The 23,478-nt window shown below is 42.0% G+C and overlaps 1 protein-coding gene across 1 annotated transcript in view; it reads right to left on the bottom strand.

The window, feature by feature from the left end:
- PDZD2 (PDZ domain containing 2) overlaps positions 1–23,478 on the bottom strand; it is a 188,574-nt gene that overhangs the window by 19,460 nt on the left and 145,636 nt on the right. Inside the window, exons 8-20 of the mRNA XM_053932062.1 lie at positions 19,798–19,909; positions 17,575–17,723; positions 16,810–16,929; positions 14,188–14,302; positions 12,528–12,601; positions 12,152–12,371; positions 10,984–11,101; positions 8,395–8,527; positions 5,366–5,447; positions 4,296–4,399; positions 3,363–3,531; positions 1,459–2,249; positions 170–314 (exon numbers count right to left, since the gene is read on the bottom strand). Of these exons, the coding sequence (XP_053788037.1) occupies positions 170–314; positions 1,459–2,249; positions 3,363–3,531; positions 4,296–4,399; positions 5,366–5,447; positions 8,395–8,527; positions 10,984–11,101; positions 12,152–12,371; positions 12,528–12,601; positions 14,188–14,302; positions 16,810–16,929; positions 17,575–17,723; positions 19,798–19,909 (2,332 nt within the window). The remainder of the gene's footprint in view (positions 1–169; positions 315–1,458; positions 2,250–3,362; positions 3,532–4,295; positions 4,400–5,365; positions 5,448–8,394; positions 8,528–10,983; positions 11,102–12,151; positions 12,372–12,527; positions 12,602–14,187; positions 14,303–16,809; positions 16,930–17,574; positions 17,724–19,797; positions 19,910–23,478) is intronic.

The raw sequence follows: 23,478 nt of genomic DNA, 5'->3' as shown, positions 1-23,478 counted from the left end.
GATGAAGTGCTTTGCTTGGCTCACCAATGCAGACACAATGTCCCCCCATCCTCTTCTCTGAATCCATGTGGAAAGCTAGGATAGCAGAAGGTCAGGCCCAGCTGATCCAAGGATGTTTTGTTCACTTGTACCCAGAATAAATGGTGCAAAAGCAAAACTGCTTTCTCACCTGATGCTGCCTTCTGGATCTCCAGGGTTACGGATGTGGGAAGACACTGCATAAGCAAGCAGATTTCCTCATACATCATCTTGCTGACGGGGATGCTGTTGATAGTGGTAATCTCATCTCCTACAGCCATCTTGCCCATTGATCCCTGATGCAAAGAGAGATTCAAGGAAATTATAAATACACATCAGAAACCCTGCAGAGATTGCAGGAAAGCAATTAATAGCTTATGAGCAACATCCCCTATTTCATGTCACTGCAGAGCACAGGTACCACAGCTGTCAGTTTGCCAGCACATTAATAAAGAACAGACTGTGTTTCTGTCAGGAGGAGAATTAAAGATCAATCTAAAACAGGAAGGTCAGAAGATCTGCTATTTTCTCTGAGAGATGAGTATCACGATGGAGGATATAGCCCTCTTAGTTAAATGGAACGGGCTGGATCAGCCCTAGCTTCTTCAGGACTCAAATGCTGTGTGTCATATTTTAATTCCATACATGAACTACTTCTCAGGTGGATCTCTATTAAACCAGTGAACAGACATGAACTGAGTTCTTAAGGTAAAGGTTTGTTTCTAAATACTGCAAAATAAGTCTGAGAAAAAGGCAGGAACAAAACCCAAATCCCCAGATCTCACAGCCCTATTCGAACTGCTGTGCCACATCTCCTCTTACTCTAGTGGCCGCTAATGAGATTAAAAATGCTACAGCCAGGTTTGTACACCAGAGTATTATTCTTCTTTCTGCACTTCTGCATCTAGGAATTCCACAACCAGCATGAAGCACATATCCATACTGCTATGGGCATGTACGAGATGCAGAAGAGCAACGTGTTACTGGTACTACTGTAGCTCTTGGCAAACTTGGCCAGCACCTAAAGCCTCTTTGTTCCAGATCCCTGTAATACATGGACATGCGCATATAAAACAGTAAAGCATAATATACCTTTGCTACCACCATCCTCTGCCACCAGGATTTATTTATTTTGTCTTTGCCCACAGTTAGAAAATAAATACAGAAATTGCAATTGCAAGGAGGGATGAGACCATCTCAGTGGATCTGCGTCCTGCCTCTCTTAGTTTTGAATTAGCCTGGGTGCACCTCTGAATCAGAAACATTTTATTTAGCAGCAGCTCCAAAACAACATGGGGTGAGACATTTTGCCCAGCAAGGACAAACACCTCAATTGTGCTTACTCTCAACAGACCACTTGCTTAATAATAATCATGAAAATAATAATCAGCCCCACAATGGGAAAGCACATAACTATAATGCACTCAAATTATAAATTACCATTTCTGCTGGTCCACCTGGCCGCATCCCTGTGACAACAACCTTTAAGGGCATGGCTTGGATTTCCAAATCCAGGCCAAATGACTCGTGCTCATTGCGAACCAGATTGACAACTTCAACCTGGCCCTGCCCAGCCACATCAGGCGCTTCACACTTCTTGCCATGAGGGAGCATCCTGGCAACCGGCTTGTTGTAAGAGCCATGCTCCTCTGTCCTGTGTCTCTGAAGGCTTCGGCACTCAGTGCTCATCATGCTTTTCACTCTGGTGACTGCTCTGTGCTCAAGTTTTGGTGATCTCTTGGGTTCAAGCTGTGCTTCCCGGAGCTCCCTCAAACTCAGGCTGCCAAGACGAACTTCAGGCACACTTGAGTAATCAAAAGCTATGATGGGGAAAAAAGGAGATTCAGCTTGCTCCAGCGTGCTGTCTGCAGACTCCACAGAGTTGCTGAAGACAGGGGAAGATGTCTCCATGCTGCTGTATCTCGATGACTCACTGTCCTGGCTCTCATCATCGATTTCTACAGACGAGGTTGTAATGACAATGCCAGTATCCTCCTGGCTCTTGGCCCTCTGGCTTCTGTGCAAGTGGGAACTTTCATCGTCATCACTGGCATCACCATCATAGAAAACAACCCGCCTCTGTCGGTGAAAGGGGCTGCGGGCAGATTTGGGGCTGTCGCTGAGGATGCCAGGTCGGACAGACCCCACGTGCTTGTTGTGATGGCCAGACGACCTCCCACTAGCTGGAGAAGTGAAACCATTTGCTTTTGTCACTCCTGCATCTCTAGCAGCTAGGGCAAAAAAAAAGTTATACTTTAACTGGACTTACAGATGATTTTTAACACCATGCATTTCACTACAGCAGAATACATGTGGCTCTGTTTGCAGAGGAAACTTAACTCTTCTTCACAAAGCAAAAAGCAGGCTTTTCATGTCCCCCCTTTTAACTACCGTAAACATCAAGAGGACTGCAGATAGCACTACAATTTATGGGTAATTCCCAACATCAGTTCATTGGCATGTCTAGTTCTATTTTCAGTTTATTTCTAAATTATGACTATGACTCAAAGAAGAAAGGGATGCAAATTCAATCTAATTAAATCTAAGCTCAAGACTCCTGCATTAACTCACAGAGAGTAAAAATTGCTTTCTTGAACAAAGACTGAAGCACACAACAATCAATTTCAAACTAACAAGTAACAAACCCAAGAACCCTTCTCACGTTCTCCTTAGAAAGAACTGCATCTCACTTTTTGGGAAGTTACTTTGTTTTGCTTTTTTTGGTGGCTACTTAGAAACGTAAAAATGCTTTTAAACATTAAATAATTTCCACAGAAAATAAGGTGTAGACAAAGAAATTACTTGAGAAACACAGGAAAGGGAGAACAAATACATCCTTTGAATTTGTGATCAGGTGCACATCCATAAGGACAAACAAGGTTCTTTCAGTCAGTTACTATGGGGAGAAAGATACATGCAAAGTATCTGATGTAAAATTGCACATTTGTTCTTACACAGATATTGACCCTCTCAAAGTTTCTGAGACAGCTATGAACACTTTCCGTAAATGTAGTAAATAAGATGATTGGTCATTTGAAAAAAAAAAAAAAAAAAACAACCAAATTCTGCAGTGCTGTCAATCTAGTTTCATTCAAACTAATCAAGTCATTTTCACATTATCAGAACAGCATTTTGAACAAAATATCACGGAAACAGGCATTTCTGTGGATTGTTGCAAATTCTTTCAATTTTCCAGAACTTCATGCAATCAACAATGGCTTGCAATGGCTTGCCTGGTATTTCTTACCAGCACAGAGACCACCACAGGTCTCCTGAACAGGAACCCAGCACTCAGCGACTCTCCCACCACTTGACCAATGACCAGATAAATTTGCAACACTTACTCAGTCTGCCAGGGAGAAGAGAGCCATCGTCCAGCCAGCTGTTCCTGTTCTTCTGACGGAGCTGCTCTTCATCACAAGGGCCAGGTACAGTATCAGAGAAGGGGAGATGGCTCGTACCATCATGGGAGAAGTACTGGGAAAGCTCTACCTCAGAGCTGACGGATCCCTGCTGAAGAGAAGTGACCCTGGTGACCAGTTGTCCTCGATGCATAAAGCCCCTGCCTGCATGTGAGCCCCACACAAACCACTCATATTGCTGTGTCAATAAAATAGGTTTAAACCCTATTTTTAAAATAGAGGACTTGTATATTGACAGCCAAACTGTTGAAATTGGATGTCTGAAACACTGCACATCAACACATTTTTTGCCAATACAATAAATAAAAAAGGATTCCAAATCCCACTGCTTTACAGGTGTGGTTCAGTGCAGAAACAAGGGATGAAACTATTCACTTTTGCAGTTCCCTTTATACATGTTCTACACCGAGAGATGGGAAGGCTTTGTACCTCCAGACACTGTCTACAGCTTCCTCGGCTTTACCAGGAAAAACAGATTTTTCCACTGCAATGACTACATGGAGGGACTTAGTCTCAGCCTTCTGTCCAGAGGCTCAAGTCCTTCCTGCTAACTTTGAATGTCTAACTTTGTGTCCCACAAAGCAGGGGTGCCTTGGAGGTGGCAGGAGGTGGGACCCCACATCCTTCTCTGCCATGCTCTGCACATCACTCCCAAAGGCTACAGTCACACAGACAAACAGGAGCTTGCTGCTGTCACAATTTAAATGTGTGGCACAAGAAACAAACCCTTTTGTGGAGCTCATGTGACAAGGAAGGAGTATGCAGGTTTGGTTTTGAACACCTTGTCCAAGTAAAAGCTTTAGTAAAAGCTGAATTTGAAGCAGGTTCTATTTTTATTTCATCTAATCCTTTTACCCGGCTTGCTGGCTCCAAGAAGCGTTTCATAGTCCAGCTGAGGGGAGATGAGGTCTCTCCTTGTTTGGCCTTCACACTAGGAGATGGACTTTTCTGCACAGCTCCTGTTAAACATAGATTAGTTAGATGCCAAAAATTAAAGTTGTGGTCCATATAATCAAACAGGCTTCTCATTTGTCTTCTGAGCTGGTGGTTGCATTTAATCCCACTTATTTATTTTCTGAATTGCTTTCTTAAAGTGAGATTTATTCAACATTTCACAAGTTCTCCCTCAGATCAGATGGAATGTTACCACTAAGACATGTTACACCAGCCAGGGACAGGGCAGTGCTATGAACAAGAAAGGAGCAGGAGATGGTCTTCGTCATCTGTTGGAGCATGCTGCTGACTAGGGGCAACCTCAGAAGACAAATCAGCAGCCACTGACAAGGTCAGCTTCAAAGCAGATCTTACCTGACACACATAAAAAAGAGATCATAACAAATCTAACATTTCAGTCTGAACATCACCTTACTGGTCACTCTGCCATTGCCCAAAGTTTGCTTTCATCTGCCAGACTTTGGGAAAGGTTGGAGTTCAAAAACATCATAGAGATGCCAGAGTACATATTTTGACATTACTTTAAAGACCAAAACGGTGTTAAAACATATAGTCCAGTTTGTAACACCTGGACTTTTTCAAATGGTCACAATACTTTTTGGGGGTGTTTTTTTTGCCATTAAGGGCAAGCATACATAGATGGAATAGACCCCTCCTGCTCTTTCCCTTCTGGAACATTGTGCTTCCTCTCATCTTGAAAAAAGTTCAGAAAAACCACCTCTTGACACCCCTACTTTCAGGTCATGGCAGCCTAGTGAACAAAAGCAAGTTATATAAGCTGCAGAGCTGATCCATCTGAACTGGATGTTTGTGCTAAAATTTCTGCAGTGGACAGAGTGATGATACTCCCTACACTGTTCTGCTGTCTTGAGGGCTCTCAAAATATTAATGCTGGGGAACTTCAGAGCACGCCCTTAAATGCTCCTGCATCTGTGAGAGAACACACACTAGAGAAGGGAACATGTTGCTACCTGTGACGTGAGAGGAGCTGGAGTCCTTGCCCTCTCGGTGGGTAGTACGTGCGATTGCTTCATCCATCTCCTGCTCTGAAACCTAAAGTGGGGTGAAAGACAAAGCTCAAACAGGGTACAAGAAATTACAAGAGTCTTACCACTTACCACAAGTACATGATCCATTTCATATTAGCGACTATTTTTAAAGATGCAATAAAGACCTAGCTGAGCACTCCTAAGCCCTTGTCCCCTGACTCAGACTCACTTGATGCCACTTTCCTGCAAAAACCAGGAAGCAGAAGCCTGCCAGCTGCATGAAGACTGCATCCAAGTGGCACGCAATATTAACAAATAAAACAGCCCCAGACTTAAAAGAAATCAAATGAAGCTATTAGAGCCCAGTTTTAACTCAATTAAAAGCTGTGTATTGATTTGTTGAGAAAATATGACTTTAAAATAGACAAAGACTGCTTTGTGCAAGCACACATCAGAAACTTACATCAGAAACAAACATACATTGTGCAAACATACATCAGAAGCTATTCTACACTTAACCAACCAGAAGAATACCAGACTTCCCATAATATTAGCTATCTTTTTAATTTTATTTTCTCCTTTCTCTCTTTCTTAAAAAGAAAACCTAAATCAGTAATTGGACATTAATGTTTTTCTAGTTTAAGAATAAATACTGGTTTACCATATTTGCTAATTTAACCCATAATTACTGCCATACATTTAATTCTTATTACTGGAAAATTTATGATTTTATACAGGAACAATTAGTCTGCAGGAATATAAATTTAAGAACAGAAAGCAAATTAATTCTGTCAAAAATACTTTCTATGCACATAGCTTTACATGAATTAAAATTCAGCATAAATAGAGACTACAAACTTGAGTCTTCCTGAACCATGCAGATTTGAGAGATTCTGAAGCAAACTCAGCAGTTTAAACACAGCATAAATGCCATACTCAGTCAGAATAACAAGCAAAAAGAAAATTTTGTGGTATTTCTTTTGGAAGTACATGAAAACCCCAAAGCAAACATATTCAGCAGCAAAATGTACTGTGGATCTTTTGTGTTATAAAATAAGAAATTAAGTACAAAAATGTTCAAAACAACATGAACCTTTGTAAAAACATATCTCTGTTTCCAGCCTGTGTCACAACCTTCCAGCAAACCTAAAGTCCCTGGGCTCCTGGGGCACAGGGAGTTCTTGCAGAACATGAACCATATCCTTAGACTGTGATCCATGGCCTTAACACAAACCTTTTGGTAAAACATATCCCAAAACTTAGAACAGGTCCCAGGCACATTGCAATAAAAAAATTTTAAAGTTAACCAAATATCCATGCTTCTGCAAACTCTGCCAGCTTTAATGTTTAGCATCCTTTATGCTTGGGCAGTTCAAAATGGAAAGGGACAAGCTAATTCCTAACTCAAATCTGCATGCTGGGGTATTATTAAAATAAAATAAAATAAAATAAAATAAAATAAAATAAAATAAAATAAAATAAAATAAAATAAAATAAAATAAAATAAAATAATAAAATAAAATACCCACACCTATTTATCAATCCCCCAGTGCTTTCAGAAAATGGTGACAGTAACATAAAAATAAACATGGGTTCGTATATGGACACTCCTCCAGAGATCCAGCCATGAGAGATTATGGATTCAATACTGCCAGGATTATGGATTCAGTACTGGAAAAATACTTTAGGGTCTCTCCAGCTCAACTTTTAGCTTTTCATACATTTCTTGGCAAAGGATTTGTTGTCATCTTAAATATCACTTACGGAAAACTGTAATAGGAGCCACTTAATAGTTTCCCTCTGTTACTGAGTAATACCAAGCAATTAGGTTAACTCAGTTCATCCTTCCAGCAGACACCAGGTTAGATCACTCATCAACTTTCAAGACCCCACCACAGTAAGAAGAGGGACAGATGAGAAAGGGCAGGCTCTACAGCATGGCATTTTTATTTCACGCTTCTTACAGACACTCCAAAAGGTCTGTAAGCCTTAATAATGCAATCACATTGAACCATTGTTGTGGTTCAGCACAGCACACAGACTCACCAGAAATACTGTTATCTTAGGCTATAAGCCCAATTCTTACCCTCGCTGCGCTTACCTTTAATAGAACCACAGCCTCTTTTTTTCTAGCAGCACAAGGCCTTCCAACAAAGATAATAAACTCTGGCAAGTATGGCTCTATTTGTTGACTGTATATTTGATTTAGCAGAAAATAAACTATTAATTACAAAATAAGAAACCTGAGTTCTCCTAGATATGGTGTTATTAAGGCTTCCATTTGTAGTTGAGTTCAAAAGTCAGAGCTTTCTGTACCCACTAATGCAAATATTTTTACAGCTTCATTCCTGTTTAAACAGGAAGGTTTCGTACACTCATGAAATTCTTTGAAATACTGAAATAAAAGAAGCTGTTATTCCCTATAGCTTGGCTAATAGGCTTTCATCTTCTATTATCAATTTTTAAAAAATGCTTGAGAACACTTACTTTGTAAATACAGCCTTATTTCCAAACTGACCGTGCATGGAGTCAGTAGCAGTGCGCTCCATATTTTCATGTTTTAATTCCTCAAGGAAAACTTTGATCTTTGGATAGGTTTTACTTTATTATAGTTGATCAATTCAAGCTGTTGATACATATATTCCTGACCCTAAATTATATTCTACTCGAAGACAAAGTAACTGCAAAATAACTTTTAGGAGGAAGAGGTCTTGTGCTGTATTTGCATTGCTACTTCATCCAAGTACCAAGAAAGATAGGAACACTTCATTCAAGCAGTTCCAGGAAAATGCAATTGATCAGTGGGTGACTAAGTGAAAAGCATCAGGGATAGTCCAGCATTGCTATGACTTACAAACCTGGGAAGCATCATTACAATCCTGACATCTAGCACAATACGTGCCATAGCGAGAAAAAGCCATTTTCTTCATTTTCTGCTTTTCCAACAGCAAGACTCAAATTGCAGTGCCTGATGAAAACAATCCAGATACACTCACTCATTTTCTCCTCACCTTTGGGTTAGGATGACGACTAATGATTAGGCTGACTGGGCCCGGTCCACACTCACTGAGGATTGCGTAGGCTTCGCTTAATGCTGCGTGACGCAGGCTCACAGAATCCGCCTCTAGAATCTGGTCACCCCGGCTGCACAGAGACACAGAGTCACCAAATCACAACCACCTTCCATGCAAAAACAATTGTGCTTTCAACTGATGGCCAAAATTTTTCAAAGATATAAGTATTCTGGAAAATATGTGACTTTCAAAGAAGGTGCTGCTACCAGTGATGTGAATGGTTTAAGTCCTCTTGAGTTCACAAAGGAGGCTCAGAGATCCCTTCTGCACTTACTGTCAGTGTAAAAATCTCTATTAAATTAACCAAGAAAACCATCTGCATCCAGGCCAGGATGAAAGCAAGCTTCAGTTCCAGTTCTGCATTCAGATATTTATTGAGCACAGAAAAGGAAAAATGGGATTCAGATGGGCTGTTCCTTCACACCATACTGAATTACTTAGCAGAAACACTGATAACAAATTAATTATTTAGATATGACTACAAAATTACTCCAGAAAAGGATTGAGCCTGGTAAGCCTGTATTTGTTAAAAATTATCATATAGAACCCATTAAAAAGGAAAAAGAAAAAAAAAAAAACCAAAACTCTCCTGAAAGGAAAACACACTGTGTGATTTAAAAGTGCATGTAGTGATACAACAAGGGAGTATGGCTCAAACTGAAAGAGGGCAGGATTAGATCAGGCGTTAGGAAGAAATTCTTTACTGTCAGGGTGGTGAGGCACTGGAACAGGTTGCCCAGAGAAGCTCTGGAATTGTTTGAGATCAGGATGGATGGAGCTTTGAGTAACCTGACCTAGTGGAAGATTCCCTGCCCATGGCAGGGGATTTGAAACAAGATGATTTTTAACGTCTCTTCCAACCCAAACCATTCCATGATTCTATGATTCTTTAGTTCTGTTTTCTCAGTTTTGTAACTCTTGCTTATGGTGCTCATACATCTGGAACTATTCAAAAGAAAATATCATCAACTAGGGATATCATTAAAGCATTCTCCATAATTCCTGAAACATTTGCTTTGAATAGACACTCTCAAAGAATCTACTACTGCTGGCTTATGTTGGGCTACTTGTGCAATGACACTGTGGTGTGTAACATTATCAGTACACACACCAAAGGCAAAATAACAACTGCAATTCAGTCACCTGCACTTCTAGTACAGGCTTAGGAAAGTAAAGGGTGACTTAACAGTTGTGCAATCATCCCACTGCTCTGCCTATCCTTTAGACTTGCACAAATGGAGTCATTTACACAGCAACATGACTGAGAGAGGGAGCTCAGATACAGAAGAGCTGGATTCAAACCTCCCCTAGCATTGCAAAGCCAACATTTGATTAACAATGTTTTCCAAAAATCAAAACCACCCTGTAAGTCTTGGCCTATAAAGCCATAAATCACTGATGGGACAACAGAAGCAACATCTCAAAGAAGCAAGCTAAAAATCTGGGAAGCGTGCCTGGATATAATCAATCACGTAAACCTAATAAACAATGCAGCTGTTACATACAGACATAACCAGCACTGCAATGTTTTCCAGAGGGGCCTGCAAGAAAGCTAGTTAACCTTAAATGCTGTCTCCTGTAGACATTTCTATATTATAGGAACTTTCAAGGGTTTTGGCAGCAATGCCACCATAAAATTATCTTCTTCCCTTATTCCAAAAAAATCAAATTTCTATCACAGTTTTCCTGGTGAGCCAGGAAACAGAAGGCACTCTCTAGCCATGTGAATGCAAGGCATTTGCTCAGCTTCTCTGCACCAGTGCTCACATCACACACTCAAAGTGGATCACACAGTCCTAGCTTCTCTTCAGTACAGTCTCCCCTCTGGAGCCATGCTCCCAGCACCCACCAGCATTTATGGAGGAACGCAGAAAGTAGCAAGGTTTCCTTCAATGGTTTTCAAAAATGAAGCCTCCACAAGAGGAAAAGCAAGTAAGTTTCTGTCACTTAATCCAATGTAAGGGAACACAAGGGAACCCTGGGAATGATTGCTTCCCAAAGACATCCCAACTCCATGACAGAGTGTTGCTGGTCAGCCTGCAGCAATCCTGACAGACTGAGAATAAGGCCAGAAATAACTGCTGCAGTCACAGGCAAAGGCAGCTGCAGGAAGATCTACCCCAGCTCTTTTTAGGAGAGTTTCAGGTGACTGAGCCTTTAGCAGAGCTCTGCAAATTTCCTCCCAGTCTGGGGTCTCTGGCTACAGCTCTCACAAAAAAGCATGAGGCTGCACCTCTTGCTGCTCCCCTTTTTCAAAGGGTGCTATTAGGCTCAGCTTTCTGTACAGAGAATTTTTTTAAAAACCAACCAAACAACCCAGACCTTAATGATCATGTTGTTTCCAGAACAAAGAATAATGTTTCCTGGGTATTTAATACTACTTTGGAATGTCTTTACTTAAATGTTTTCTTTTTGGTGAACTCTTAAGTATAAATTTCCTCCCTGCTACATCAACCGATTAGTGAAAACAAAATCTCAATTGATCTTATCATAAAACCAATACAGCATGTTTCTGCTTTAACCAACCTTAATCTGCCATCCATTTTAGCCACTGATCCCGGGGCCAGGCTGTGAATGTATATCCCGGGTGAACTGTTCTCCAGCGTGAGACAACAGGCACCAATGCCGAGCCCAACCCCTGGCTCTGTGAAAAACAAGAAGTACAAAGAAACGTGGCAGATTGTAATCGCACAGGACACACAAGTGTTTGTGTTTCCACATCCCATCTGAGTTCAGGACTCGTGTCATTGTTTCAGGGCTGGCCTTAGGTGCAGTCAGTCAGGAAGCTAAGACCAACAAGTGGAAATCAGGATTGAAAATAGCTGATCCTGACTGCTTTCTGAGATTGATATATCTCAGAAAATACTCTGTGCACCGTGGGAACCTCCTGGAAATGTCACACAAGGTCTGATCTGGTCCAAGGCACAAAAGGAGTAGAGGCATCAATCCAATCAAGATGTCACTTAAAATTACTGCAGAAAACATGAGCACAGAAGATGTTGCCAATTGTATTGTTCTCTTTTGTTAAATATCTGTATGGCATTCCTCAGCAAAGAAGCACAAAGGAAGGTGAGGCATTATCTCTGGTTCAATGGTCACCTCTGTCCACTTTCACCTCTGCTTTCCTTCAGGTAACAACATCCCTGTTGTAGGGATCACTGGACATCTTACATTCTCTCTCAAAATTTTGAATCCAACCTTTAAAATCACTATATTATAGGTCTTTAAAATAGGCATATTTGTCACACATAACATATGCTTTAAGTTTATAACGAGCAATTATTAATAATGAGAGCAACCTCATGAAGGAGTTCAAACAGGTTATCAGGGAACTTTTCAACACTGTGCAGCTTTGCCTTCCCCAGAGATGCCCTTTAAGAGAAGGGCACAGCCTCTTGGGCTGCCACGAGGTTGATTTACATTTTGCCTGGTATATTACAGCCTCCTTCTTTCAGCAGCAGCGTGGACACTGACCACTACCCATAGGAGGCTTCTGATTCTGGAAAAGCAAAATGCAGAAAGGGGAACTCTCCAGAAGTTTTTGCATTAGAGGGTACCTTTCCCCCTCATCCTGTGGTTCCATGTCAAATGGGCATACTTGGGTGCACCAGATACAAGAGTCTCTACCCTATTCCCAAAAGCTCCCCTAAGAAGTAGAGATTTGTTCTCCCAGACCGTTTCGATAGACCCTCACCTTTATTGAGTGTCACATCCATGACGATCCTGTCCTTGGGGCCAGGTCCTTTGCGGCTGGAGGAGGAGCCCTCGGGCTCCTCGAGGCCGGGGACAGGCACGCTGCCACCGGCGCTGGGGGAGCTGGAGCGGCTCAGCAGGGTGGGGGTCACGCAGGGCGTGAGGCTGGGGCTGCGCAGCCGTGTGCGCACCGTCAGCGTCACCACGCCCTTCTTGAGTTGCTGCAGAGACAGCACAGAACCACTGTGAGGTGACCAACATTTGTCACTAAATATGCACAAAGTAACTCGTGGCAGTGTAAGAGTATCAAGCTGAGGGTAGGAGATGGCAATGAGTGAAGAGGAGCGTGAATCTCTTCAGCGCTAGATCCATGTTACCTTAAACCTCTGGATGGCCTCCTGATGGGTCAGTCCTTGCAGAGACTCTCCATTCACTTCCAGGATTTCATCCCCTGGTAAATAGATACAAAAAAGTCTCTACAAGTTACTAGTGATGGATTACCAAAGTAAAAACTGTTCTTCAGGAAAGATCCTTAACTTGGCATTCCCATTCCCATGAACAAGCTAAAAATGCTATGGATTTTAAATAAAGTCTGAAAATTACTATGACATGAAGTCCAAAGGTACTATAAAACCTTTCTTTTGCAAGCATTAACAGGAGAAATGAGGAACAAAGTGAAACACTACAGCACATCACTTCAAAGCCTGTTTAGAGAAAAAGAACCTTGCATCCACGTACAGAAGGCAAATGTGTTCCCTTACTAAATGCCATACTTCTCTGCGGACAGAGAAGCATGGAGTAGCCCACACGCTGTGACAACAAATGTCTTTTTCACCTCAAGGAACATGTCCTTTCAGATTTCTACCAGCTTCCAGGCTCTGGGTCTTACTACTTACACCCAGCTGAGCTATCTACCTTCATTTTATTAATAAGAGGGTCAGCATGATCCAGATCCTGCAATTTGACTTGCATCTGTGCAAAATTACATGGGGCAATATTGTTAGCTAAGTCTACCCCTCCTCTCCTTTCCTAGCTTCAGTAAAGGAAAAAAGAGAAGAATTTTCAAGCTATGAATAGCCTGCAAATGATTGCTGGGCTTATGGGACAGCTGCTACTTATTGGCTTCCCACGGCAAGCGCACAACCTATGATGCAGGGATGCAAGCTTCCCTCTGGCAGCAAGTGTGAGAGTTGGCACCAAAAGTAGCCTCAAATACAACAAGTGTGATAAGACAGAAAGAGGGGAATGATAATATGAGGAGAGAAGTAGCACAGGAGCAGCTCGAGAGAAGTAACACAGAAGCAGCTTTCCATGGAAGCGAAGTAAAACAACCCCTGTAGAAGGGTTGTAAACCACCACTCTAAACTCATGGTCACTTTGTATTTTCAACACTAAGAGTCTGTCTGTCAGAATGCTGTGTCACAGCACTCAGACCACGGTGCAGCACACACAGAGCATGCTGTGCAATCAGCTCAGACACCAAGATTTGAAAAGCAGTAATAGAATCTGGCTATATCTCTAACCAGGGTGGTATTACTGCCAATCCCATCCTTTTTTTTTTTTTTTTGTGTGTGTGTGTGGTTATGATTCTTGTCCTGTCAAAATCATACGAGGAGGCTTAGAGAGTACAAGGGCTCAAAAGAGCCTCTCCCAGACACATCCCTATATGTAACACCTTCTCAGTCCAGCATCTTTAAACCAGATGTTGTTTGTTATCTATATTTTCCTGCTGTCACTGACCCTCTCCAACAGAAGAATTGCAGCTTGCTGTTTGGACAAATAAAGTTCATGAAAGAGGAAGGAGAAAACAAAGCGGCCACCACTATTCTGTAGTTCCCCCTTCTCAATATGAAATACAGTCAGGTTAATTGCTACCAGTGATCTTCCAGAGGATGAACAAACAGAGCATTTTACATTTTCCATAGTCTTTTGCTGCTAGCCAGGTGCCTAAACATAGCTGTACTTGAATTTTCCTCCTGGACTGAAATAATATCCCACTGTGGTCATTTATGTGAAGTTGGATTCTCTCTACCATACCTTCTTTAAGCCTTCCATCAGCAGCCGCTGCTCCATTTGGGAATATAGTCTTCACAAAAATCCCCATGCGTCCACGAGCAGAATCTTGACCTCCCACAATGCTGAATCCAAGGCCCTACAGAAAGACGAGATTTGAAGAGATTTTCTCTTTTCCTACAGAAAAGAGAGGAGAAGACACACAGCTGGCACCTTACTCTTACTTATCATCTGTGTGAGAAAGACTGCCAGTAACGTACAAGACAAGGGAAAGATGAAACCCTAAAATCTTCTGATGAATTGTTTGGCCAACCTACTCTCTCATTTCATTTCCTCATTTACTTTCACTCCATTATCAACACACTCATCAGCCCAAAATATAGCAGCAGGCATCCTAAGCTGATATAGTAAAAACTCTGAGAATATTTTGTGTTTTTTCAAAACATGGGGTCAATAGATTTCCCATTTTAAAAACAGTAACATATTCAGTCTGAATTAACAGTCAATTCCTACCCCTGAGATCTATATCCAGGATTAACTATAGGTTTCTCTTATGTCACAGATCCTACATTTCCTCAGAAAGAAGAAAAGCTTCAGAACATGACATACGGTCAGTGCTGCAATGTCAGGAATGTAGCTCAAAGGAGAATGGCATGTGGGGGCTACCACTCACATGTACATTTTTAATTATTCTGGAGACATATATCACGTTGTATTTAAATAAATCTAAATCAATAGATTCCCCAGGGCTCCATCCATTAGCTCTTACCCCTGCACTACCCCAGCAGGCTGTGGGACCGTCTCGCAAAGCTGACCTGAGAACTGATGAACACAGCAGAATGAACCTCTCCCTCTTCTGAGTTATTTCCCAGACAACCACCTCCTTGGTCCACAATCCTTTCCCATATTTCCCCTCTTGTCACTGCTGTTCATGCATTTTACAGAATAAAGGGAAAAGTCACCAACCAGGTGGACAAAGGATGTGGCGAACTGTTGTGCTTTAGTGATCTGAAGCCGTGGACATTATTATTCCCTTGGGCAGTGCTCTCCAGCTGAGGGATGCTGCCAGGGCAAGCACTGAATTTACAGTCCAACACAACAATCAGATCTCTTGTTTCACTATGTGAATACAGAGCAGGCCACCACAGTTATAAGCTTTTAATAACTTGGTAAGACATTACTGATTCCTGGACAGGAAGCAACTTAGCTCCCTTATGCAGAACAAAATAACTCTGGTAACTGTTCAACCCTGTGCAATTATCAACTGCAAATCAACCTACAGAAGGCAGGAGGCTCCTGGCACTCCCATGCCTGGACACAGGAGGTCTCCCCACGGCTCCATGGGAGGGTTGGGAGAAATATGCCTGCGAAGTACAGCAGTTCCTACACTAGCCCACTTTCCCAGACAAGCGCTGCCACTCCACAGCAGGAAATCACCCCTTGCAGATCTGGATGCAAACCTAAAGGCAAACCCTTGGCTCCCTGCCACCAACACTGCAACTCTAAGGAGAAATGTTTCAAGTCCCAGATCTGCACAGGGATAATAGAACTGAGCAGTATTGCACAAAGTGTACAAGATGCAATCCCTAACAGAGGACATCGCCCAACAGGTGGGTGGAAGGCACACAAAATGGCAGCTGCTTCAGGTGGTTCATGATCACTAGGGTCTGCATTCTCCCAGCTGCTTCCTAAAACCTTGGAGCTAAATGCAGAAAGGCAGGAGAGGTTGGTTTATCCCAGGGGGAGAAATAATCTAATTTCATGAGAAAAACGGAGTAATAAAATAAGTACATGAGAAATGAAGAAATAATTTGCTCATCATAAAAGACCCTCCATAGCTCCTAAACCAAGGCAAGTTAAAGCAACTGTGAGCCAGTCTACCCACAGGAGTAACCATTTCTAACTCTTTTTCTAACACAAAGCACAACAATGAATTTGTTTTGCATTTGAGCTTGAAAGTCAAAACAAATCTTCTTAGTCCAAAACAAATCCATCTGATGACTTTAAAGACTATTTCACAAAAGGACATGCATATTTTTAGCATATTTAAATGACAGCTCCAATACTAGCGTGGATTTGATTAGGGAAAACAATGTATACCTAGGTTAATGTTTATCTATTTTTTTCTTAGCATTCAGCCAGCTGGTATCTAGCAAGTGTGTAACCACATTACTGGGGGAGAAGACAACTCTTTGACCCATTCAGTGCTCTCAGAGAAGCAATCAGCCAATAACCTGTCTTCAGGTTTAATGTTTAGTTTGCAGTGATTTTTTTTTTTTTAATGCATCTAGATTCCACAGAGGGAAAATATGCTTGTCCATAAATATACATGCAAATAGGTACTGTTCTGTAGCTCTACTTATGCTTTGCATAAACATACATATTTAGAGATCCATTATAAATATTTGATATCTCAGTAATGGCAAGATGCACCAAACCAAAATGAAAGCCACCCCGTGTCAAGTGAATGACATGAATATCACATCCCCTGTATTTTGCAGGTGAAACTTTGGCATTTATGTTTGGAAATCGGATTTGTTTATCATTAGCACTATTACCAGCTACCTTAAGAGCAGCTGGAAGTACAGGAGATACCTCTTAAATGCCAGCTCTTGCTACATGTGAGAAATATGCAGAAATCCCCACCTTGCCTTGCCCTTTCATCAGGACGATGTTGGAAATGATGGATGGCTGGGTCAGTCTCCATGGAGATTCCACTTGGGCAGCACTGAAGGAACGGGTGGATTTCTTCACAATATGGTAGTCCTAACATCAACAAACAAGGATAATTGCTCTGATTGTTTGGCACAGATACTGCAGATGTCATACCAGGAAAATTGCATGTGTTGGGGAAGAGGGATGCAGCATCTTAGAGATATATTCAGAGAAATGTTCAAGGGATGAAACCCGAGCTCACAACAATCAAAGTGAATCTTGCCACAGTAATTTTCCCACATTTTGCACAGTAGAATAATTTTGCAATTTATCAGTCACAATTTAAATTAAAAGGATTAAAGATAACCTCATGATATACTCAAGTCCTTATCTGCTTAAAAGAAAAAAATGAGAAAGGAAAGGAGAAGGGAAAGGCCTACATTTTAAAATAATTAAAATAAAGATCATTAAGATTTTTTTTTTTTAAGTCCTCAGATGTCTAGAACTGCAACTCCTAAGATGAACACCCTTAGAACCTTATGGCCACAAGCAAGCAGTACTCTCTTTCACAAAACTCGAAGAAGTTCTGCACAGGTGGCCAATATATCCCAATTTGGTGTTCAGGCCTGGTTTCATTCCCATGAAGTATCTATGTGATCCTGTTTCATGACCCTCGCCCACTTCTATGAGCTTCAGGCAGATGCTATAAACCGAGCACCATGAGGTTCTCACAGCCAGCTCTGCCATCCTGCTCACCTGTCTGGCTCCTGCTGACTCCAGCTGTTGGGGCAGAGAGTGCTTTCTTCCACCCCGGGAATATTTCACCGCTATTTCATAATTTGATTCACCATTTTCCACCGTCAGCTCATCATCTTCTCCCACAGACTCCAGGCGGGATCCGGCACCTAAGAAAAACCACAGAAACACATCCTGCAACATCTGAGAGCTGCTTTCACCTCTCTCACCAGCATGCAATAACCACCTACAGCAAATCCCAAATTAAAGTGCCTTAAAACAATACTGCACAGTTCCCAGCCAGGCAGTTGGAAACCAGTTTTGATCACACTCAACCAAGAACTTTTCCTGCTGTCATAGGTTTTATGCAATATTTCACTGATATTGAACTCATGGTATTAAGGAAAAGCAGAAGATAATTGAGTTGGTAGCTCAAGGACAGGAAAGAAATTCATCTGTTCACACCCAATGGCACTTGCCAGTGCACTAAGCTCTCAAGCTTCATGTATTTAAAATTAAAAGACCTGACACTGCAGCAGTATTCATTTCTGGAGGTGTCATGTCACTCTGAAGGAATTTTTTCTGGAATGGAAAAAGTAAGAATGTGCCAAAAAAATGCTGTTTTCTTTCCTTTTGGCAACAATTTTAGTTGTCTTAAAGAGAGAAGTGCAGAGTTCATGTAAGGAACAGAATTATTTGTCTTGAAGGACATCCTGTAATTAACCACAGAGTATCCTACTCCTCTCACCAGGGCTCCTCCAATTCTGATTTTCTCCAAGGTCCCTGCAGAATCCCCAGTCACGGCAGTTCCTGCACATTTATCCTTGTCATTTCCACACTACATAGGGAAGGGCCATTATCCCCTATTTTACAGATTAAAACCCAAGGCACATGTCGAATTTGCACAAGCTGGATTTCATGATGAGGATTTCAGATTACTTTAAATCACCAGCTTTATGTTGGAGCTGCCACAGAAAGCAACAGCTCTGATTTCCTTTCATCCTCACTGTCTGTACCCCAGGAACAGGGAGTCATGGGCTGAGGTAGATGCACTGAAAATTTGCCCAGGAGAGCCCCAAACACATTTTCTGCCACTTCCTCCCTGCCTGGAGGCTGTGTGAGCATTGCTGCCAGTGCTAGGGAGGGATGGAGCACAGATCTGGGGCAGCTGCTTTTTTTCATTCAGCATGAAAGCAGTTCTGCTGACGCATCCATAGGCAGAATTTGTACCCACTGCCCAAAGCACAATTTAAACCTGCTCCCTGCTTTGGGATCTGAAATTGGGATCTCTGCTTTTCAACTCCCCTTCCCCTGACACCCAGGCTGCTGCTGCTGCACTCAGACAGGAAAGCAATCTTGGCAGGACTGGCATCCTGGCATTCTTTCATTCCCTGGCACCTATAACTAATCCTTTCCCATCAGTTCTCCCTCTCTTCAGGAGAACAGTTGTAATTCTGTGTTTTCTGCCCATCTCCAAATGAATCTTCATTTTTCATGCTGCAGTCCAGGCTTGCAGATGCTCCAGGCTCACCCACAGCCCAAGGGCATCAACACTCAAAGCAACAGGGTCTGGATCCCCAGTGACCACCAACTCACAGCCTCAGGGACTACAGGCAGAGGAGCTCCCTGAAGTATCCTAAAAATACCTTAGTAATTGGAAATTAGGGTGAACACAGGAGGGAGGGAACCTCAGAAAGCATTAGGGTTGAGAACCTGATCAAGCTCTGCACACAGGTTACTGTTAAGACTTGGGGACAAAGCAAAGAAAATCTGGAGATTAGTCACCATAACTGGCATTTTGATCAGAGCACACTGAAATATACAGACAACACAAATAGTTAAAAAAAACCAAAAAAACAAACAAACCAAAAAAAAAAAAAAAAAAAAAAAAAAAAAAACCCAAAAAAAACCAAAAAAAAAACCACCACAAAACCCCCCCCAAAAAAAAACCAAAAAAACACCCAAAAAAACCCCCAAAAAACCCCAAACCCCCCTCCCCCAAAAACCAAAAACAAAACAAAAAAACAACAACCCAAACAAGACACTACTAAAATTTGCATAATATTTCTGTTCCTACAATAGCTCAGCTCAGGAGGCTGAATACAACTATCCTACAGATGGGATTTTCCTTCCAAAATAAACTAATATGATTTCAAAGAACTCCTATCTCACTTTTAGAGAGTTAAAATAAATACACTACAATAAAAAATCTGCAATTGCTATTTTCTATCAGTCCAGCTTTACCTTGAGATCGACTTCTGTATTTCAGTATGCCACTTGCCAGATTTGAACTCTGATTGTTTCCTTTGGACACTTCTGCACAAGCTGGATCTTGAGACTTCTCAGTTTCCATCACCTAAAAGAAATGAAAAAAAAAAAAAAAGTTCTTGTAAACCAGAGATGTTGATGACATTTTTCTCATTGTCATTATGGGACAGGAAATTCCATTGCATGTCATCTTTGTTTTCCAAAACATGCTGTTGTATTAAGTATTTTCTATAAATAATTTTTAGTAATGCCTTTGGCCATTATGGTCATGCATCCTCTGCAAGACACCACACTAATGCCTCCAGAATTCATTCAGCTCACTCCATGGCACCTCACTCAGTTGCTTCTGCATGTATTTGAACAAAATTCTAGCTTTTATTCCCAGTTGTGCTGCTCTGCAGGCTTCCAGAGACATCACATCTTTATAGAGAAAACTACTTTTATAAAGCATTATTTTACTGTTAGTGTCTGCTGAGCACCAATGCAAAGCTTGATGATGAAAAGCTTATTTAACAGAAAGTTATGACAGCTAAGCACTTTAAAAGCCTGGAAATGAGCAATTAAAGTTTACAGGTGGAATTACAACCCCACAACCCTGAGTAAATGCCCCAGGACAGGAGGAGTCTGTTTACCGACTGTGTTTGCCCAGACGCCAAGTAACAAGGTAAGCAGCATAGCCACATGTCCTCTGCCTCCTGCTCTCCTATGCTCAGGCACAAGCAGAGCTGCCCATGGGCAGGCTCTGCCCAGCCCCTGCATTTTGGAAGGTTCTGGTGAACTGCTGGAAGTCAGTTTTCAAAAACCCCACCCAAGTAGCCAAACGCTTTCCTGTAAAAATAATTTCTGCTTCTGCTATTCAATCTTAAAAACGTCAGTATTTCCAACAACCTGCCTCCCATCCCCCAATCCCTCTTATACCCAAGCCAACAAAGCCAAAGTTTATCTTTTGTGCAAAGTCTAGACTTTGTGATTTTAGTTTGAACAGTAGAAACTTCAGGAAAACATAAAACTGGCAGAAACAGGAAGCTGGAATGGAAACTGCTTTTTATTCCTTCCCCTTCAACACGAACAGCTACACTTAATTTACACATAGTTTGTATATTCTAACTAGTAGCTGTTGATTTTTCAAAGCATTGCAGCAACTACTTTAGAGTCCACTTCCACCATCAAATGCTTTGCAGCTCACAGTTCCATGTAAACTTAGAACCATCCAACTCATTCATCAGTCTGAAAAAGCCCAGCACCTGTGATTTGGTCATCTTGATAAGGGCCTTCCAGAAAATACATAAGACATTAGATTCAAAACCCCACCTAAGAAACCTAAACCATCAGCACTAAGGCCACAGCCAAAGTATCCCAAGCTCTCCTTCCAAGAGACTTCTGGGATACCCAGAAAACAGCAGAAGCACATGGAAATGAGGACAGGACCTCATGGATCCCACAAAGATACATTGCAATTTACCATACAAGTGGGAACACGCTTTATACAGTGAGGGTGACTCCTCTCAGGGAAGGGTAGAAATCATTTTCACAGACACAAAAATTGCATGGTGGTCTTACAGGTGTACAAATCAACTGGTGCACAGGGCCAGTGCTAACTCTTATGGTGGGGAAATATATGAAGCACAGAGATGAAGAAAAACAAGACGAATGTCTCCCTAAAGCAGCCAGTTTTGCTGGCATGCTGTTTAACTATCCAAACAGAGGGGGATGGGTCCAATCTGACTTTTCTGGAGCTGAGCACAACACAGATCAAGTCTGGAGCAGTAGAGCTGTTTGGTTTTTGCAGTCTGCATGGATATGGGCAGCTATACCTGGTAAGACCACACAGCTTCAAGCCCAAAGCTAGACCACTTCCTCCAGCTCAGAGGAGAAAAAATGACTTAGTTTGTAGTATTGTACAAAGAGATGCTGAAATAATCTCTGCCGGGGCCAAATTCCACCCTGGGCCCAGGCTCAAGGGTGACCTATTCAGTACATCTTATGCCTCTACTACATGGGGTTTGAGTTTGGTTTGTTGCTGATATGTTGAGGTTTTTGCTGATTTTTATTTTGACTGTGCCACAGGAGAAAAGTACCAGTGCATTCTGCAACCATGTAAATTTTCATCCAGTGGGGTGGGAAAAAAAAACAGGACACAATTGCCACTTGTATTAAAACTGTGCACCCCAAGCTACATTCCCCTCATGGCAATCCTGGAGCCTGTGAGCCTACAGATAGCAAACCTCCAAAATCCATGTATGATCCACAGAAGGTCACATGTGTGCAAACACCAATGCTAGGGAAAGACTCAAGACATTCTCAACAGCTTCCTGAAATTACAGTTTATCCAACTAGGCTTCAGACTACAATTAGGAAGTAAAAATATGTAAATTATCTGTGCTATTAAAAACATTTAAATTATCTGTATTTTTTTTATTTTAGCAGAAGTATTTTTCTGACACTAATTATAAAGACATAGGGGAAGGCACTAACTTTTGCAATGAAGTTGATATTCCTTAAGTTGTTGAGCTAGCCTAATAAACCACCAGGAGTTTTATCTTATTCAGAAAACACTTAGAAATCTGATCTACAGAGCTTGCAAGAACTCTCCAAAGGCATGTGTCTGTAATCTTTGGCTCTCTCATAATCTAGACAAGAAGAAAAACCCAGCTCCACCTTATCCTTCTGGCAGTGAACATACTGCTTTACTGTCTCGAGGTGGCTGCCCAGATTTAACCATGCCATTTTAATTTTCCTCACTTTCAAGGAAATGAAGCTTATTATTTCAGTCCTGTAGGTCTCTTATTAAACTAAACCAATAAATCCCTCCCAATGCTGTCCCAGCGTTAAGGACACGGGGAGCTTTAACACACACAGTAGTTTGAAGGGAGATCTAAAAATAGAGCCCATTTTGCCAGTTCATTAAGTAGCTCTGGGATCAAGTGACGGTGACATCTCAATTGATTTCAAAGGAAACGGCACTATCAGGGACACGCGGTCCTGGCACCGCACCAGAACAAACAACTGCCCTCGGAGTCCTCGCCTCGGCAAAGCTCCAGCGTGACTAGGCTCTTAATTAGGCGAGATGAGGAGCAAGATTATGGCAGTCTGCACTGTTTAACCACAAACAGCTTGGCAATCCCTTGCCAATCTACAAAAACAAGACAGCATACAGAGGTTGATACAATTTAATAAGCAAACTCCTTTTCTGCTGCCCTTGCAGAGCTCCTCAGCTGCTGCCTTTCCCATCAGCGAGCCCATCCAATTCCCCACGGCACAGCCTGGCTGGCTCTGCTGAGGAGTGCTAGCAGCATGCAGACCAGTTTGTCCTGGTGGTTTGGGAACAAAGCAGTGAGAACCAGGCTGAGAAGTCTACAGCGTAATAAATTCTGTCCTACCTACACTGGCAAAGCAAGTCCACAAGCAAGACTACTGCCCTTCTTCAGAACAGCTATGTGAAAGAGGAATGGCTGTGCACCAGCACAAACTCAATGCGAAAATTCTACATCTTCTCTGGTCCCATTCACACTCTGTCCTGGTCTCCAGCCATGACAACGTTTCCTTAAGCAGCACTACCCCAAACATTTAACCATGAAATGCCCCAACACCAGCCATCAGGAGGAACCCAACAGGCCTCCACGAGGAGCCAGCACAGACTCTTCAGAGCAATGCCCA

Source organism: Vidua chalybeata, chromosome Z, assembly GCF_026979565.1.
Source record: "Vidua chalybeata isolate OUT-0048 chromosome Z, bVidCha1 merged haplotype, whole genome shotgun sequence".
Lineage (NCBI taxonomy): Eukaryota > Metazoa > Chordata > Aves > Passeriformes > Viduidae > Vidua > Vidua chalybeata.
This window is presented reverse-complemented; position numbering and strand designations above follow the sequence as displayed.